Source organism: Miscanthus floridulus, chromosome 3 (assembly GCF_019320115.1).
Source record: "Miscanthus floridulus cultivar M001 chromosome 3, ASM1932011v1, whole genome shotgun sequence".
In the NCBI taxonomy this organism is placed as follows: Eukaryota; Viridiplantae; Streptophyta; class Magnoliopsida; order Poales; family Poaceae; genus Miscanthus; species Miscanthus floridulus.
The window spans coordinates 40,379,976-40,398,801 of NC_089582.1; the positions used below are offsets into that span (position 1 = coordinate 40,379,976).

General features: G+C 49.6%; 2 protein-coding genes across 2 annotated transcripts; one reads left to right on the top strand and one right to left on the bottom strand.

Moving 5' to 3' along the window:
- The first annotated feature begins 161 nt into the window (after window positions 1-161).
- LOC136545516 (protein NRT1/ PTR FAMILY 2.9-like) lies at window positions 162-2,383 on the top strand. Its single transcript, XM_066537529.1, has 2 exons — window positions 162-590; window positions 701-2,383. Exons 1-2 carry the CDS (start codon window positions 201-203, stop codon window positions 2,234-2,236), a joined length of 1,926 nt encoding a protein of 641 aa, XP_066393626.1. The 5' UTR covers window positions 162-200; the 3' UTR covers window positions 2,237-2,383.
- Window positions 2,384-9,732: 7,349 nt separating this feature from the next.
- Window positions 9,733-12,845, bottom strand: LOC136545517 (probable 1-deoxy-D-xylulose-5-phosphate synthase 2, chloroplastic). The gene is made up of 3 exons (XM_066537530.1): window positions 12,593-12,845; window positions 10,545-12,497; window positions 9,733-10,434 (listed from the first exon to the last, which is right to left on the bottom strand). The coding sequence occupies exons 1-3, from the start codon at window positions 12,674-12,676 to the stop codon at window positions 10,288-10,290; spliced, it is 2,184 nt and encodes a 727-aa protein (XP_066393627.1). The 5' UTR covers window positions 12,677-12,845; the 3' UTR covers window positions 9,733-10,287.
- Window positions 12,846-18,826: the final 5,981 nt, after the last annotated feature.

An 18,826-nucleotide genomic window follows, 5' to 3' on the forward strand; every position in this document is an offset into this window, starting at 1 on the left:
AACGAATTGGCAGCAACGCCAACTCAACACAAACCCTCCACTTTTTGTTGGCCCCACCTGTCAGTCTTATGTATAAGTGCCGAAACGCTGACTGCAGCTCCCGTCCACAGCAACAGATTCCTTGGCGCCCTCCTCGGACGGTCAACAAATTCAACACCGCCTCCGGCCGCCACGTGTGTCGCGCCGCAAGAACTGCGGCGATGGCGCGCCCCTCCGTCCCCCGCACCGGTGAACACGCCGCGGCGCCCACCGGCGGCGACACCATTCTCGCGGTCCACGATGACGACGGCACAGTCCACTGCGACTCGTTGGACGCCACCGCGACGCGGGAGGTCCGGTACCGGGGGTGGAAGGCGATGCCGTTCGTGATCGGGAACGAGACGTTCGAGAAGCTGGGCAGTATCGGCACCGCGGCGAACCTGATGGTGTACCTCACCTCCGTCTTCTACATGACCAACGTCCGCGCCGCCGTGGCGCTCAACGTGTTCGGCGGCACCACCAACCTCGCCACCGTCTTCGGCGCCTTCGCCTCCGACCTCTGCCTCGGCCGCTACGCCACCGTTGGCTTCGGCTGCGTCGCGACAGTCATCGTACGTAAGAAACCGGCATCGCCAACGAACTTGATTTGCAGTAGTTAGTTGCGGCCGGCTGAAATCTGAATCTTGGTGTGGGAACTCTTTCTGATCTCGATGGCATGCAGGGCATGATCATCCTGACGCTGACGGCCGGCGTGCCGGCGCTGCACCCGCCGCCGTGCAGCGCCGGCGCGGGCGGGCAGCAGTGCGCCGGCGCGACGGAGGGACAGTTCGCGGTGCTGGCGCTGTCGTTCTTGTTCATCGTGGTGGGCGCGGGCGGCATCCGGCCGTGCAGCCTGCCGTTCGGCGCCGACCAGTTCGACCCGCGCACGGAGTCCGGCCGCCGCGGGATCAACAGCTTCTTCAACTGGTACTACTTCACCCTGACCATCGCCGTTGTGGGCTCGTCGACGGGGATCATCTACGTGCAGAGCAACGTGAGCTGGTGCATCGGGTTCGCCATCCCCGCCGCGCTCATGTTCGCCTCCTGCGTGCTCTTCTTCGCCGGCGCGGGGCTCTACGTCCGCGTGCGCCCCGAGGGGATCCCTTTGGCCAGCGTCTTCCGCGTCGCCGTCGCGGCGGTCCGTAAGCGGCGCGCCCCGGCGCCCGAGGACCCCGCGGCGTCCCTCTTCAGGACGCGCCACGCGAGCTCGCTCGTGTCGAGGCTCCCCTACACCGACCAGTTCAGGTTCCTCGACAAGGCCGCCGTGGTGGTGGAGTACGACAGCGAGGTCGACGACGCCAGCGGTGGCTGCCCCAGGGACCCGTGGCTGCTGTGCAGCCTGCAGCAGGTGGAGGAGGCCAAGTGCGTCCTCCGCATCATGCCGGTGTGGGCCACCTGCATCGTCTACTACGTGGCGTTCGCGCAGACCAACACCTACGTCGTCCTGCAGGCGGCGCAGGCCGACCGCCGCCTCGGCCCCGGCGGCGGCTTCGAGGTGCCGCCGGCGTCGTTCACCATCTTCCCCATGCTGGCGCTCGCCGTGTGGATCCCGCTCTACGACCGCCTCGTGGTGCCGTGGCTGCGCAGGCTCACCGGCGTTGAGGGCGGCGTCACGCTGCTCCAGCGCATGGGCGTGGGCATGGTGCTCTCCGTCGTGGCCATGCTCATCGCCGGCGTCGTGGAGCAGCGCCGGCGCGAGCTCGCCGTGCTCCACCAGGCGGAGGCGAACCGCGAGCTGCTTTCCGTCACCCTCGTCTCGCCGGCGTCAGCGTTCTGGCTGGTGCCGCAGCTGGCGGCGCTGGGCCTCTCGGAGGCGTTCAACCAGGTGAGCCAGATGGAGTTCTACTACAAGCAGTTCCCGGAGAACATGCGCAGCGTCGCCGGGTCGCTCCTCTTCACCGGCCTGGCGCTGTCCTTGTACCTCAGCGGGCTGCTGGTCGTCGTGGTGCACCGCGCGACGGCCGACCCCGTGCGGGGCGACGACGGGTGGCTCGCCGAGAACCTCAACAGGGGGAAGCTGGACTGGTTCTACTTCCTCATCGCCTTCATCGGTGCCGTCAACTTCTTCGTGTTCCTCGCATGCGCGAAATGGTACAGGTACAAGGGACTGGATGATGGTGAACAAGGTGCAGACGGGGTCCATCAATGGCAGCCAAGAACAGTGGAAGTAGACGACTGTCCTGAGGAAGGAAGAGTAGTACGTAAACGTAGCTTCTGATTAGGAGATCAACCTGCTGTTATCTTACTTATCTTCTCTCTCTAGTGGAGTAGTAATGGTACATATTACATACAGTAGAGATAGATGGCAGCAGTAATGTGGCATGATCAATAAACCTGTGTACTTATAATTTTTTGATTGTCATTATTTGGCTATAGAAAATGTAAATTGTTTTTTTTTGGTGAGTTGTACTTTTATTAGTTAGCAACCTCAACTACTTCTCCGATAACAAGCAGCAAGCAGGGGAGTAGGAGCTACGAGGTTCTGAAGGATACTAGAACTCTAGAAGCAAGAGATCTGGGTATATGAGAGAGGACTAGAAGAGGAAGAGAAACAATAGACTGGAGATGGATATGTGTCTGGTTCTCTGAATAATCTTCTCCCTCCTTGATTCCCCTAGTGCTGCTACTTATTATGTATTGTACTTGGGGCCTTGTCGAGAGCAATTGTATTCACGCAAATCACGCAGTCATTACTTGTGTAATTTTCTCCCTCGTTGATTCCCCTAGCTCTACAACACAAATTCTATTCATTATTACTCGAGTAATTTTCTCAACTTATTAGTCATTTTCTTGTCAGTCAGATATTGCTATTTGAGAATTCAGAGCGATAATTTTGGTCCTTTTTATTTCGCTAATGCTAGGAACGAGCGTCCAGGCGTCCGGACACTCCGTTGGTGGGCTGCGCGACGCCAGTCCAAGACCCCGATCCTCCGTTTTAAATAAAAAATTAGCTCGTTCATGTACTTGTTTCTGTCTGCTCACTTGCTCGTATCAATTCGTCTGCCGCCTCTAGCGCTCAACCACTGGCCCACCAGGTGTGGCGCGCGACCGCCTCCGAGGCGCAGTGTTCGGCCGCTAACCCTGCCAGACCACTCCAGCGCGCCGTCACCGCCATCCCCGCAGCGTCTTCGTCCCCCCACCGCATGAAGCCCATCCTTCGCCGTGCCCAGGGTCGGTACGCTGGCCCAGGCCCCGGAGCAGGTGCTCGCCCAGGGGTGCTCGTGTGCCTCGAGCAGGTGGTCACCCAGGCCTCCGAGCAGGTCCTCGGCCAGGGGCGCACCGGCGAGCTCCATCCCCATAGGCGCGCGTAGAGCTCCGTGATTCGTCCAAGCAGCAAGGTGACATTGCGCGCTGGAAATGCATGTTGCAAGAGTATGTTTTAAGTGTTTAAGATGTTTCATCTAGATGTTGCAAGTGTTTCATGTGGTTGTTGCAAAAGTAGATCGGGATGTTGCATATGTTGCAATGGTTGTACACGTATGCTGCAAGGTTTTGTTCCCAATGTTTTAGATATTTTTCAGACGTATGTTGTAAGTGTGTTTATCTGAATGTTGCGCATGTATCACACATATGTTGCATGTGTTTTATCTGGATGTTGCATATATTTTGCAATGGCTTTTCAAGCGTTTTCAGGTGTTTTTACAAGTGTTTCAGATGTATGTTGCAAGCTATTTTTGAACATATGTTGTAAATGTTTTATTTGGATGTTTCAAAAATAAATCGGGTGTTGTATCTCCCTCCTCGCCTTTGGCTGCCTCGCCTCGGTGTCTCCTCTTTTCGATGCTGGTGATGTTCGGACGACGTGGGCTCATGTGGGGACAGGTGGCGTGGGTGGAGCGAGTCGTTTGAGCGGCGCAGAATCCAAGTGGGTGGGGCGTGCGGAACGGAGTAGTCTCGGGGAGCGGCGTCCGAACGTGGGTCTAGGGCTAGACGTCCAAATGTGGGCCTTGTGCTAGACGTTCGGGCGCTAGCCTGATCGTTTTTATTTTTCCCAGGTCATGAGCTGCTTCTGTCTTTTACTTTGTTGTGCTCTGGAATTTAGCTCGGTCCAATGGGTAATCTCAGTTGCCGAGCTGCCTCGACCAAAACGGGGGGGGGGGGGGGGGGGGGGGGGGGGGGGGAATATCGCGTAACGTTTTCTGGCAATTTGATTGTTAAATAAAGCCCAACAAAGGAAGCCCATTTTGTGCCACTATCCTTGCAGGCCCAAACCAAATCTATGCCCTGATGGTGATTTGTCTTGTGTCTATGGTGCACTTGTGTTAATTAAGAGGGTCCATCCCAATGGTACTCACGACCATTGATGTTAGAAATACCAACAATTTGAAGGTGGGTGACGTTCCTAAACAATGTATGTATCGAAAGGTGTTTTATTTTTTGTTATCGAAAGGTGGTAACGAAAATTCAGAAATGTTACACAACAGAAGTAACAAAATTTCAGAAATGTCACCAACACAAGTTTTTCAACAAAGATTTCTGGCCTATGCATAATTCATTCACTTTAATCATTCCTCGTTACAGATCCATCCTTTGGCTGATAGCAACAAGCTCATAAAGAACAAACAAAAAGAAAGAAAGAAACACAGATGCAAGTACCATACTAAGGTCTAATCTATACCTAATAATAAAGACGTAAAATTTCCACCTCTTTTTTGGTCCAATTATTTTGGTCTGGCCTTTCTAACTAACTCTGTGAATGTCCAAACTGTTTCTATTTGTATGTCTACAATCCTCCTATTTTATATGCCTAGCATAGACACATCTGAATAGCTACAAATATCCTAATCCTAATCCTAATCCAAATAGGTCCCTTCGATTCTGAGTAAGTTGAATAGAAATCCTAATCCTAATCCAAATAGAAAGGGATAAAAGTAGAAATTAGATAATTCTACCTATTTGATTTCTACCTATTTGACGTCTTGGACATTGGCAAAAGGGAACGCGTGAGGTGTTTCTATGTTGGAGATTCTGGGAAATAAGCAATAAAAATGATCTCGGACTCATAGAGATGCCATGTGTAAAGAAATAAATAGAAGCTGAGTGCATGACCCCATGAGCCATGACGTGATCAAATAGAAATTTGTACGATCACAGAAATGAAGTGTTGAACCAGAGTCCGTTTGCAAGAAATTTTGGCCGTCGGTAATTTAACCATGCATGATATGACGTGCAGGAGAAGATACAAGTATGCAGGATCCGATAAAAGATGAAAGACTAAGAGGAATCGATAATTTAATCTTGCATGCAAATTCGTTTGCTAGACGGAGAGGCCAGGAGACTTGCGGATACGTAAACGTGAGCCGCAGTAACATGTTATTTTGTGACCCACTGGCTGGAAGCTAGATTACATAGATATTTTTCTATTTGGCTCGGGCTATTGAACTTTATATTCAAAGACAAGGTGCCGTCCTATATGGAGGGATTCCACATTCAATCCTCGAAAAACACATCTATTTCTTTATTATGTTCTACCTCAAACTCTTTCAACCCTTGCTGTCCGTCGTCTCTCTCGATGAGGTTCGTCGGCGTTCTAGAGTGCCTTGCCGACACTACAACACCCACATCATGCGTCTCCTCAATGATCTTCCCGGGAGGCGTACGTGAGTTTATCGGCCTCAAGAACGAGCATCTAATCAGCCTCGTTGACCTGTTGGTCGGCCTCGCCATCGGGGTCTTCCTCCGCTACGTGTGCTAGGCCGTCTTTGGGCGATGTAGCCCCTACCGGTGTGTGAACTAAATCGGCGTCAACACTACCTTAACCTATTCCAATAAGATTAACTAGCACACATGTACAGACTCACACCACACTCACACCATGCCAATTTGGTCACTCATGCCGTTGTGGTCACCATCCCCATGATCCACCTTCTAATAAGCTTAACTAGCAAACGCGTGTCGGCACTCATGCCGTTGTGGTCACCATCCCCATGAGCATGTCGGAGTCATCCACTGTACGTAGGCCGATGAATGGAGCGGTAGCACGGTCACATGGAGTAGTAGGTGCTCTACAACAGTTTGTGGGGGACGACGATGGCGCGCACAGACCTTTTTCAAGGGTGTGGCACCATGTTGAGTAGTATATACTAGGATGCATGTTTTGGTGTATGTGCGCGCATGCGCACGCACGAACATGTGCACATTATATATATATATATATATATATATATATATATATATATATATATATATATATATATAGTACTTCTTCCGTTCTAAAAAGAAAAATATAATTCTTACTTTTCGACGAGTTAATGACTTCGTGAATCTCGATATCTACCGACTTAGTCCTTCGGAGGTGCTCATAGGGGTAGGGTTTGCGTACGTGTATTCATAGGGATGAGTGTGCATGCATGTTCACCGCGTTCGGCTGTTCTAGTCCCGGATTGTTTCAGCTTGTTTCAGCTTATTCTCCCTCACAGAACACTATTCCATCATCCAAAACCAGCTGAGCTACAGTGCCCAAGTGTACCCTCCGAACGCGCTCGTTATGGCCATCAGCGTTGTACTGTGTAATTCTCAAAAAAAAAATATTCTTAAATTTGACCTAAAACTATAAAAAGTATTAATTTCTATAATGTTGAATAACTATTACTGGATTATATTAGTTATGGAATACATTTTCATAAATGAACTTATTTGGAACATAAATATTAACACTATTTTCTACAAATTTGGTCAAACGTAACAAAGTTCCACTGACTCAAAATTAAACCTAGGATACATTCTTTTTGGTAAGTAGAGAGTACTTGCATAGTTGCATTGAACAAGCTAGCAAAGAATTCAGCAAGCCTATTGTCGGACCACATGCATCAGTCGCCTCGATCATGATGTCCTTCAAAACCTTCTCACCTGTACGGCTGTACCTTGACAAAAAGCCGTTGGACACTAAACAAAACTGAAGATACACATGTTCATGCATTTTCGATCTATTACAGCAACTACGCATTATTATACTTATACGTTCGACAGCAACAAGAGAACGGCACGGGTGGACAATGCTTTTGATACGTACATCTTTTCCTATTGCAACGGACAGACATATTTACTATACTTAATTATTAGTATGGCCCTGTTCACTTATCTTATAATCCGTATTTTTCAGCTTATTTTTTCAGCCGGAACGGTGTTTTTCTTTCACAACAAATCAGTCAGAACGGTGTTTTTCTTTCACAACAAATCAGCCGGAACAATGTTTCGGCTTGTTTTTTCAGCAAAGCGAACAGACCTATATGTCCCAAATATATATTTAACATAAAAGGTGCCAAATATACACCAATATAATACGGCGATAAATATGCCTCTCCCATGAAATGTACAATACCTAGCTCATTCAAGCACCTCCCTTTTCCTCACTGTTATTACTATCACTATTATACAAGCTAAGATAAATTTGTACAGCATGTGCATGGAATGATGGAAACATGCACCACTACAGAAAAGTACAGCAGTCCTTACTCGTTAGTCATTCTGTGGCGTACTAATGTACTACTAGTCATGGCGTCCGTATTTTCCTGCTCAGCTAGCAGTCGTATTTGCCAGCTCAGATTTGTCACTAGCAGAAACTAGTACTAAGTAGGGGTAGCTGTCGTCAAGGTTTCCTCCTCCCATGTTTTTCAGAGTGTGTACATGTGTTCAAAGTTCAAACACATGTGAGTTGAGTCACCACTCACCACTCGCAGTCGCATGCAGGGCTTGAGAAGTAGCTAGTCCTGATCACTTGGTCAGTGTGTTTCAAACTCGATCCCAGGTCTTGATGAGATCGAGCTAGCTCCCTGCCGTGTAAACTGCGAAGGTGCCTACAAAAGTCTGATCACTGTCACTGCGAACTCATGCGCTGTGGAAGGATGACTTCACATGTTTTTGATTCTATAAATACAGACAACTGGATTTACCAAAAAGATGGCAATTTTTGGTTCTTGGGCTCTTCCTGTAGAAACGCTCACAGAATTTTGGCATATGACCACAGACTTTAGGCCTACGTAATATGAAATTCCTAGTTTTTCCTTTTCTTTTCTTTATTTTGCGGCTAACTATATATTAAGGTCCTGTTTTGAGTAATTTAATTATGAAACTGTTATGAACGACGTATAGGAATATGAAGTAAAGAATCAAGCCACAGAGGAGACATACGATTTAACGTGGAAAACCCCTCAGATGTGAAGGGGAAAAACCACGGGCACCAGCCAGCAACAATCTCACTATCTCAAGAGTTTTGGGTTACACGTCTATGGCGGCTTACAAGAGAATCAAGTCTCCACGAAACCCTAGCAAGGGTGTATATTCTGGAGTGAATTTGGAACAACTCCAACAGAAACAATAATCGGGCTATTCAGAAGACAAAACATAATAATATATAATAATTTAACTGAAAGAAAAAACTTAACATCGAGGGTGTATATAGTGAAGTCATCTTGTTTTTCCGAAGCTGTTTTTATCAACAATTGCATGTCGCATCCTCCGGCGGTTTAAATAGTTTTGTACTGTATCACCAAAACTATATATTTATATGCATAATATAAAAAAACTATTCAAGTAACTATTGTTTTGAAAAAAAGTATATAGAGAACCGAGCGGGGGCTCGGTTGGTCAGCTAAGCAGGGGCTCGGGCTGCCCGCCCACGGTTCGAGCGCTGGCTCTCGCGCGGCGCCTCACCTTTCTTCTTAAGAGTATATGGGAGACTCCCCGTGTGTTAAAAAAAAGTATACATATTTATGCATGTAATGAAGTATAATTGTTTATGCATGCAAGACATATAGTGTATACATATTCATATATTATTGATATATGTAAAAGTTCAGGTGGACTTGCCGCAGAGGAAGATCGAGGAGCATGCCACCCCGCTGAACCGCTGAACTGTCAAGTGGAGTGCGCGTCTGTTTGGCCGGGGCTACGGGTAGGCGACGCTCGGCGGGTTCTGTTTCTCGGCTCATCGGTTCGGTTAGGTCCTGTAATTGAAGTCGAAGCCAATAACCGAAGATCTCAGATACTAAAACCGAAGCCAAACTTGAAAACAAATCGACATTTTTAGCTCGGCTCGGTGCTCAAGTTCACAGTGTAAAAGTCCCCAGCCCTATCTGTATCAGTCCAGCACACTATGAAGAAAAAACAAGCTAAGCTTATATACAGTTCCATACCATCACACCAAACAAAACTATTGCGTCTGCTTGTACATTTTTCTGAACCATCATGTTAGTAGTACTTGCTACCTGCTTTGCGCTCCTAGAGCGTGCCTTCTTTAGCCTTTAGGCCTAACTTCATTTCTTTATTTGTGAAGCATGTGTGCTACTAGTACCAACCCCAGTCATCTGACACACATCACAAATAATATTTTTCACATAAACTTAATCCAGATTACGGCCATGTCTTCATTAGCCTATGGAATCTCTGTAACTACTATAACAAGTTAGTACTTTGCAATGACCGGTAGAGGGCTTGTTCGACTGGTATTAAAGCCGGCTGAAGTTGATTTATTGTGAGAGAAAAATATTATAGATTCTAGCTGATAAGCCGGCTGATAAGTTGAACATGCCTCCTGCTGCTCACCAGCGACACATGCAATCCTAGATGCTACCACCTCCACTCACATGATTCCATGGGCTTCAAGATAGCACCAGGACAAAACCCAACGGGAGGAGATCACAACTCCCATGGCAATGACTCTTTCTCAGCAGACAAGCAGCTACAACTATCCATCTGTCTCAGCAGCAGATCGACAAAAACAACTCACATCTTCTCTTTGTTTATACATACGTGTATGTATAGATCGAGCACTGAAGAATACGTACATGGTTCTTAATTTGTTATTCCTATGCAAGTTGTCTCATGCATCCCATACATACAAAAAATAAATAAAAGTACAAAAAAAAAACCTAGCAAGATCAGCTGATGACATATGGGACTATGCAGGCAAGCTGCCTGCCTACGTCACTGGCATCCACCTGCACTGCTCGAGGAATCAAGCAAGGACATGCCCCTCACTTCACAACCTTGTGCTCGTGCCACCCCTTCTTTATCCTCTTGCGTTTGGAAGCATCTGCTACGTGCCAAAAGGCCAAGGATCACGTACACGCATGGCCTTGCCTTCATCTCATCTCTTGTACGTACCCAAGCTAGGCCCAATTTTGGTAGCAGCAAACCGGCATGAAGATCTCCTCCACATGGAGGATTTCACTCTGCTTCAATTTGCTTTTATTTATCTGTTGGTGATGGTGCATGTGTGCAAGGTTGAAGAATGAAAGAAAACTATATAGATATCGTCGTCGTCGTCGTTCACTTGAGCTGCATGGCCTCCAATGGCCTCCCCAGCAGGGACAGCACGGTGGCGGCGATGTGCCGCGGCGTCAGCCCTGCCTCCTCCATCTGATCCTGCGGCGCGCCATGGTCGATGTACCGGTCCGGCAAGAACATGGATCTCAGCTGCAAATTAGCAACACAAGAACATACATTGTTAGCAATAATTCCATTTTCAACTGAAAATGACTAGTTACGTACAGGATAGCTTTTCGGTGACGTTGACTAGTACTTACTTTGAGGGGCCCGTCCAGGAGGCCGGTCAGGCTGAGGTAGTGGGCGACGTGGGAGCCGAAGCCGCCGATGGAGCCCTCCTCGGCGGTGATGAGCACCTCGTGCTCGGCGGCGAGCTCCCGGATGAGCTGCGTGTCGAGCGGCTTGCAGAACCGGGCGTCGGCCACGGTCACGTACACGTCGTGCTCCTTGAGCGCCTCGGCAGCCTTGAGGCAGGCCTGCACCATGGTGCCGTACCCGAGCAGCGCCACCCGGTTGCCGCCGACCAGCACCCTGCCCCTGCCCACCTCCAGCGGCGTCCCCTTGTTCCCCGGCGGGAGGACAGCCCCCACGCCGTTGCCGCGCGGGAAGCGGAAGCAGCTGGGCCGGTCGTCGATGGCGGCCGCCGTGGCCACCATGTGCATCAGCTCCGCCTCGTCGGCGGGCGCCATCACCACCATGTTGGGCAGGCACGCCATGTACGTCACGTCGAAGGCGCCGCAGTGCGTGGGCCCGTCGGCGCCGACGAGCCCCGCGCGGTCCAGCGCGAACCGCACGGGGAGCCGCTGCAGGTCCACGTCGTGCACCACCTGGTCGTACCCGCGCTGCAGGAAGGAGGAGTAGATGGCGCAGAACGGCTTGAGCCCGTCGGCGGCGAGCCCGGCCGCGAACGTGACGGCGTGCTGCTCCGCGATGCCCACGTCGAAGCACCGCTCCGGGAACCGCTTCTGGAAGTAGTTGAGCCCCGTGCCGCCGCCCATCGCCGCGTGGATCGCCACCACCTTGTCGTCGGCCTCCGCCTCCCGGATCAGCGACTCGGCGAAGTACTGCGTGTACGACAGCGTCGGGGACTTGGACTTGGCCTGCCTCCCCGTCGACGGCTCGAACTTGACGACGCCGTGCATCCGGTCAGCCGCCGCCTCCGCCGGCGGGTAGCCTTTGCCCTTCTCCGTCACGATGTGGATCAGTACGGGCCCCGGCGCCGGCATCGACTTCACCTTCTGGAAGATGGTGACCAGGTCCTCCACGCTGTGCCCATCCACGGGGCCGATGTAGTAGAGCCCCAGCTCCTCGAACAGCGACGAGCCCGACGCGCTGATCATGCCGCGCGCGTACTCGTCCACCTTGGCGGCCACCTCGTGCGTCGGCCCGCCGATCTGCTTGGTGACTGACTTGGCGGCCTCCCGGAGGCGCCGGAACTTGGTGCTGGACTGGAGCTTGGTGAGCGCCCGGCTGAGCGCGCCGACGGGCTTGGACGGGCCGTCGAGCGTGGCAGTCGGCAGCGACACCTGCTTGTTGTCGTTGAGCACCACGATCATGTTGGCGTCCAGGTACCCGGAGTTGTTCATGGCCTCGTACGCCTGCCCGGCCGTCATGGCGCCGTCGCCGATGACGGAGATAACGTGGTTCTTGCGGCCCAGGAGGTCCCTCGCCACGGCCATGCCCAGCGCCGCCGAGATGCTGGTGGAGCTGTGGCCCACGCCGAACGCGTCGTGCGCGCTCTCGTCGCGCTTGGGGAACCCCGCCAGCCCGGAGGTCTGCCGGATGGTGTGCATCCGGGACCGCCGCCCCGTCAGGATCTTGTGGCCGTACGCCTGGTGGCCCACGTCCCAGATGATCTTGTCGTCGGGGGTGTCGAACACGTGGTGCAGCGCCACCGAGAGCTCCACCACGCCCAGGCTCGAGCTCAGGTGGCCGCCCGTCTTGGACACCGTGTGCACGATCTCCGCGCGGAGCTCCGCCGCCAGCTGCTCCAGCTCCGAGGTGGAGAGGTTCTTCATGTGCAGCGGGTAGTTGATGGTGTCCAGCAGCGGCGTCGCCGGCTTCTCGCCGGAGGAGAAGTCGATCTTCCATGGGCCTGACGACGACGTGGCCGCCGCCGCCGGCTCCGCCTTGGAAACTATCATCTTCTCACCATCAGCTCCGATGCTGCTGCTGCTGCTGCCGCCGCCGGCCACCTGAGCGCGCACCTGGAACTGCAGACAAAATTCGATTTTTAAGCGCAAGGAACAAACGGAGGAGCATCGTTCTCCCCGGCCGCGTCACGGGGCAGTCAGTAGGTGGCAAGTACCTTCCGCCGGCAGGAAGCGTTGGCGGTGGCCGGGACCGCACGGAACGCGGACAGCGACGATGCCTGGAGCGCCATTGGAGACATGCACCGCGAGTTATTAGTTACTCTGTAGCTTGTATAACTAGCGTGCAAGGATGCCGATCGGTGCAGGTAAGCTTTGTATTAACTGCTCCAGTAGCTGGAACTGAAGCTCGACGGCGACGCCGCGCGCGCGCTGGGGCGAGGAGATGGAGGAAGAGGAGGAGGAAGAAGGCGGGGGACTGAGGGGAAGCAGAGGAGGAGGCGGGTCTATATAGGCGCGGCGCGCTGGTGGTGGTGCATTGACGTCAAGAGTGATCTACTACTACTGGAAGTGGAAGGAGAAGAAGAGAAGTACACGTGGTGGGAACGAGAAGGGATGGATTAGAAATTAGAAAGGCGAGAAAACGAGTAGAGTTCGGTTCGGGGGAAGCTGCTTCGTTCTCGTGCGATTAGCCGCCATTTGCATGCGAACCAGTGCTATTATATTACTATATACTACTCCTTCAGGTAAAACTTTCTACTTTTGAACTTGGACACTGTTTGCTTCGCTGAAAAACCATGATTTCGTTGATTTGTTGTGAAAGAAAAATAATGTTCGTCCACTGAAAAGTATGGCTCATAAGACAATATGAGCCTTTCTGGACATGTTTTGAGACTAGGTTTTGTATTTAATTTTTTCTATTTTTGAGAAAATATAGCGGAACAACAGAAAATATTTATAACATGAACTCCCGAACTCCTATAAATAACACAATAAATTCCAAATTTTTTTAAAACAACTTAAAAAATATTGAAATGACGTGTGAACCATGGATTAAACCTACTAAGGAGTTTCTCCTCAAATTTTGGTTTATTTTTAACAAAATTTGACAAATCTAAACCTGGGCACCTCATAGACCACCCTGTATTTTAGTACAAAATTTAAAGGCCATATACTTGTCATTTATCAACCAATCATCATTAATTATGTTGATAATAACGTCCGATTAGAAAATAAATTGAAGGCACATGGGTCCTTTTGTGTTTTATCTTAATCTGTCTTAAAATCTCTAGAATACACTATATTACAGGACAAAGTACACTTTAAGCTCGAGAAGTTAAAGGAAGCTCATTCCAAATTCACGCCCTCTCGACAATGACTGACTCGAATTGCAGTAGGATACCTTCTCAAAACAAACAAGTTCTACGATCAAGTTTTACTTTTAGTATGACTTCATTAGTTATAAACATGAAAAATTGTCAAGCCGATGCCTAGGTCCAAGCTGATGAATTCAGCCCGAACCACTTGGGGAAACATTGCCTATATGTCAAATTTTACTTTCAGGCCATATTGGTTTTCTGCTATACTACAAAATAATGTACACAAAGGTACAAGGCCTAACGCCAAATTAAAGACTGAGTTAAAATGAAATGCCTTTTGCTTTCAAGGAGTTAAAGTTAATTTATCTTTTTTGTAGTAGTGGTACTTTTAAGTTTCAACTTAGGTACAAGGCGCGTGTCTTGAAAACTCCTAGTTTGGGTTTCTGTCCACTGAACTCACACTGACTTCCAAGCACATGTCCTGACTAGTAGGAGAACTTGACTTGAGACCTTCCCAACAACAGGCACAGGTCGTAGGACCCAGCAAGCAGCAAGCTTGTGGTGTTTGTGAAGATGCTTTCGGTCCCAGGCGTGCGTGATCCCTCCATAGACCGGTCCAAGTTCCGGGGTTCTTCGATACCCAATCTGTCCTGGATATATTCCGCTGGATGAGAATCATCATCGTGCCCAGGCCATGTCGTTCCTGGCTAGGCAGCGGGGACGACAGTGCCCTCTATCTCTACCACAGGGGAAGTTATTTGTTGCGAGAGAAAAACACTGTACCATAGCTGATAAGCCAAGCTCATAAGTTCAAGCGAATAGAGCGGAGAACGTCTCTGATGAACTTGCACAACTCCGGAGTCTGGAGAGTGGAGAACGTCTCTGATGACTACACGTGTGTCTTTTAGCATCATCGTGGTTTTTCTGAATGTCTGTTAGCGGGCATTAGCTTGCACTAGTCTATCAACCAGTAGTAGTACTCCTGCACTAGCTTGCATTAGCTTGTCAGACAGCTACACAAACTCGACTGCCCCACCAATGTGCCAAAGCAAGAGCTTGGGACCTTCATTGCCCTCTCATGCTGGCAACTATGGAAACTGCGCAATGCAATCGTCTTCATGTCAGAGCAGACTTCAGTACAACGCTTATTTGGTACTTGCAGAAGTGAAGCGGAGCAATGGCGTGTGAGGCTGTCAAGGAAGAAAAGGCCGATTGTAGACACTTGGTGCCAGTTGTTCCAGGATGCAATGGTAACCTAACACAGTATCCTTGTAATATTTTATCTTTTTGAAGTAAAACTCGCATCTTTATTATAACACAGGGAAATCACGAATTGTCAAAAAAAAAAAAATTACAAACTCTGAGAGGAGATCTACCCATAAAAAGAATTGATACGGGTCCTAAAACAAACCCATGTAAGCTAACTCATGCGCTCTTAATATATATAAATAAAAATGGTTTCTAAAGGTGTCTCCTTATTTTTTACGAACCACCTCTAGAAATAGTAGAGAAATGGTGCCCACCTTATCAACCTGACAATCGGTTTCTAGGAACGGATTCATTTTTAGTGTATTTCCAACCGTTCCTAGAAGTAGATCAACAGCCGCGGTACATAAGATATGTATAGATAAGAGTAAACTTTGAAAAAGCATACAACTGCTGTAACTTTTTAGCCCTAAATGGCAAAGCTATAACAACCGTGACACTAAATTGTACTACCTCCATCAAGAAAAGAATATAATTCTTGTTTTGTTCATAGTCAGACTATCTAAATTTTGATCCTGTTTATTTGAAGAAAGATTACAAATAGTTCTAACATCAGATAGGTATACTATATATGAAAATACATTTCATGACGAATATAATGACAATTATTTAGTATAATAAATATTGTTATTAATTACAACAAAATGATTTTAGAAGACACCTAAATCATTTCATTTTTAGAGGCGATCATAAGAAAACACTGTCACCTAAATTCACTAGGTGGTCTCACACCCAACACACACCTTTGTAAATAAGTCTATTTTCACAGCAAGGCCTCATCATTCCACCGACACTGTAATTAGTTTCAAGGCTCATTAAATCTAGTCCACTCCTCAGCAGCCCAAGGGTTTCCACCGTCCTCCCAATCCTCGACTCCCATAGGCTTCTCTTCTCCCACTTTTCTCTTGGCTGGTGCCACAAACTACTCTCTTGGGATCTCCTTTTTCCCCCACCACCAGCACCGCGTACCCCCTTCTTCTGAAGACTGAGCCTCGTACCCTTCTTCCCGCGTGTGGTGGCCTCACTCCTCTGACTTTGAGTGGCTAGGATCCTTGGGCACATGGCCGATAGGCTACACAAGCACATAGGCCACCAGATTTTTAATTGGGCAAGGTCCACGGCTCAAGCGGTGGGGCGTGGTGGCCTCCTTCGACTTTGAGCAGTGGGCGAGCGACCGGGATCGGTGATGAGGACATCATCCCATTGGATAAACACTACATTCTTCAAGTTAGGCCTTTCCAATATCGATTTAGTATGAGTTCACATAGTTTCCCAAACCAAATTGTATGCTTATATTTTATATAGGTTGGTTTGTCGGTGTATGGTTTGAAATTAGAGATAGAGGAGGTCAAGGTCAACCCTAGGCAGCAATGAGGGGCTCCTCATCCCTGGCAATAGTGAATCCTACGCCACTGCCGCCAATGCGCTGCTGCTAGCTGTGTCGGTAGCTCCGGTCACCAAGAGTGGCCTCTTGACCCTGCTCAACTGTGGTGCCTCCTCCCATAAGGCTGATGATGACTCCATGGCTACTCACGGTGCATCCAAGAACATGACTACCGACCTCGCGGAACTCTTCACAATGTTGCCCTATGTTGCAACATCAGAGGGCTTTGAGGCCTTGTCCCATGGCGACAACATGTTTCAGAACTAGATGTTTTTGGACCTCATGTTGGTGGCTCTAGACTCCAACTTTGTGACGCACGTGGTGGCTCCCAAGTCAACACGTAGGGCTGCTGTCGGGGAGGTGGCTAGTGATAGGCCCAACGAGACAAAGCATGTGGTGACATAGTCCATGAGGGGCCGCGATGCCATTGACTACCTCCACTACCTGTGGGCATCATGTACCAGGCCACGACATCCCGCAGTGGCAACTGGTCTAGCTAGGTGTCGTGGGTTGGTTGCTGCGGCAAGCATTGCTGTTCATCGGGTATCACTGAGTGTGGGTCTCCGGTGGCGCGGGTAGACTTAAGAACACAAGAGAAGACACGACGATGTATCCTGGTTTTGGCTATCAGAGCCCTACATCCAGCAGTGGTTGTTATTTGTATTCGAGAGCACCCAAATTAGGGAGTTACAACGAAGAAGAAAGAGATTTGGCAGGGGACCACTCGGTGCTATCCTAGGCTCGTCGGCGGTGAGGTTGGTTTCCCTAGCGAGGGAGGGAGAAGAATGCTATGCTCTCTCATTAGATTGTTGTGGGGAGGAACGCTCAGCCGTTCCTCTCCGCTTGCTCTGCCTCTGGGCCGAGCTCGGAATGAGTTGCTCTGTTTTGTTTTGACCTCTCTGGTGTCGTCCTCCCCCTCAATATAGGATCTGACCACACCCTTATAGACCGAGGAGGGTCAGGTAAAGGCGGTTCGGGGGTTCTGAGTCTATGGTCTACATGCACCGGAGTCTAGGAGGGTGCTGCTGCTGCGTGGATGGACTCTAGCGTTGTCGTCAAGTCAGGGTGGCCTCGGGTGCCACCTGGCTCTTCTGGGCCTGACGCTCTAACCGTCAAGGGTTGTCGGCTTGGACCAGCCTCCACTGGGTGAGCCTTCTCGAGGCTTCCTTAGAGGCCAAGGTGCCTAGCTTGGGGTGTTGACAAGTGGGCCCGGGAGCCCCGCAACCCTAGAGCCGGCCCTAGGAGTTCTGTTCTTATGTCACGCCGCTTGCCTGACTTTGTCAGAGGAGTAGGTGACAGCGTCGCATGCCCGTCGGTCAATGCTCTCGAGCCTTGGACGCTCGATGCGCTGAGCGCTGAGTGGTGATGGCCGAAGCACTGAATTCTTGCCCGGGCACTCGCTCGGCCGTGGGCGAGCTCAGGGATCAAGCTCGAGCTGTTGTCGGTCGGGAGCATGGGGTCTTAGCGAGCCCCCTAGCGCTGAGCAGAGGCTAGGGGTATGCTTGGGCTCAGCCTGATCCTCAGCCAGAGGGTACGCGCGAGCGTACCAAGATGGGTATAAGCCCTAAGCGATCCTGACGGGATCGGTTGAGGGATCTCTTGGTCAGGAGTCTATCTCCCAGGGATTTGACATAACCCTATGTTTGACTCTCGTCACTAGGTCAAGGCAGTCATATGCTCAGTTATGGCTACGCTTGAGGATGAGCTATGACCATCACTGCCACTGCACTGGTTGCCAATGATCTCCACAAGTTGGACTACTAGATGGCTAGGCTGCTAGTCCAAACAAGCTTGTACGAAAGCTGTAGAGTTGGTTCTAGTGGGATGATTTTACACGCTGCATGGGTTGGCACCAAACAATGAACAGGGCTACCTAAAGTTTCTATGGTAGGGCCAATCACTAGAGTTCGAGCACAACAATTTAATCTCTAGGTGCACTCATTTCTCGGTACTCCCTTTTGTGATTATGATAATTGTTTGCTACCTAATGATATTATTATTGTTATTAAGAACTATGGAGAGATAAATTAAAGTAAGTACTTGAAGAGCGGCATGGAGGCAGAGAAAACCAACATGGTGTCCAAATGAAGTTGGAGACCCAATGCATATCAAATTTGAATCCACTTAGACTCTTGTCCCAACCCATACTAAAATCAACATATGGACACGTGACATTGTAGATATACATAAGAGGCTAAGGAGACAATATTTCCATTGACACTGGTCTATCCCGTGTCAAAATTTCCTTACTAATCAACGACAATCATCAATACAACTATGTTTTCAGAATCTATCACGGTGTTGTAGCACCATCTTTTGGGTCGTATATCATGTCGGGGTCTATTAGGAACACGTCTAAAGGTCCTTGACTGCCCCTAATCCTTTATATTTGATAGATGTCGTCCAACTAAGGGTTTGGAGTTTTGCTTAAATTAATCTATCATCAACAATTTCACCATTCACCGGTTTGTGGAACTTCAACT

Bases quoted from the DNA above. Each gene is read 5' to 3' on its own strand.
- LOC136545516 (XM_066537529.1), top strand. From the start codon at position 201: ATGGCGCGCCCCTCCGTCCCCCGCACCGGTGAACACGCCGCGGCGCCC. The intron at 591-700 runs GTACGTAAGAAA...GATGGCATGCAG, and splicing joins GCTGCGTCGCGACAGTCATC to GGCATGATCATCCTGACGCT.
- LOC136545517 (XM_066537530.1), bottom strand. From the start codon at position 12,676: ATGTCTCCAATGGCGCTCCAGGCATCGTCGCTGTCCGCGTTCCGTGCG. The intron at 12,498-12,592 runs GTACTTGCCACC...TTTTGTCTGCAG, and splicing joins ACGCTTCCTGCCGGCGGAAG to TTCCAGGTGCGCGCTCAGGT. The intron at 10,435-10,544 runs GTAAGTACTAGT...GCTAATTTGCAG, and splicing joins TCCTGGACGGGCCCCTCAAA to CTGAGATCCATGTTCTTGCC.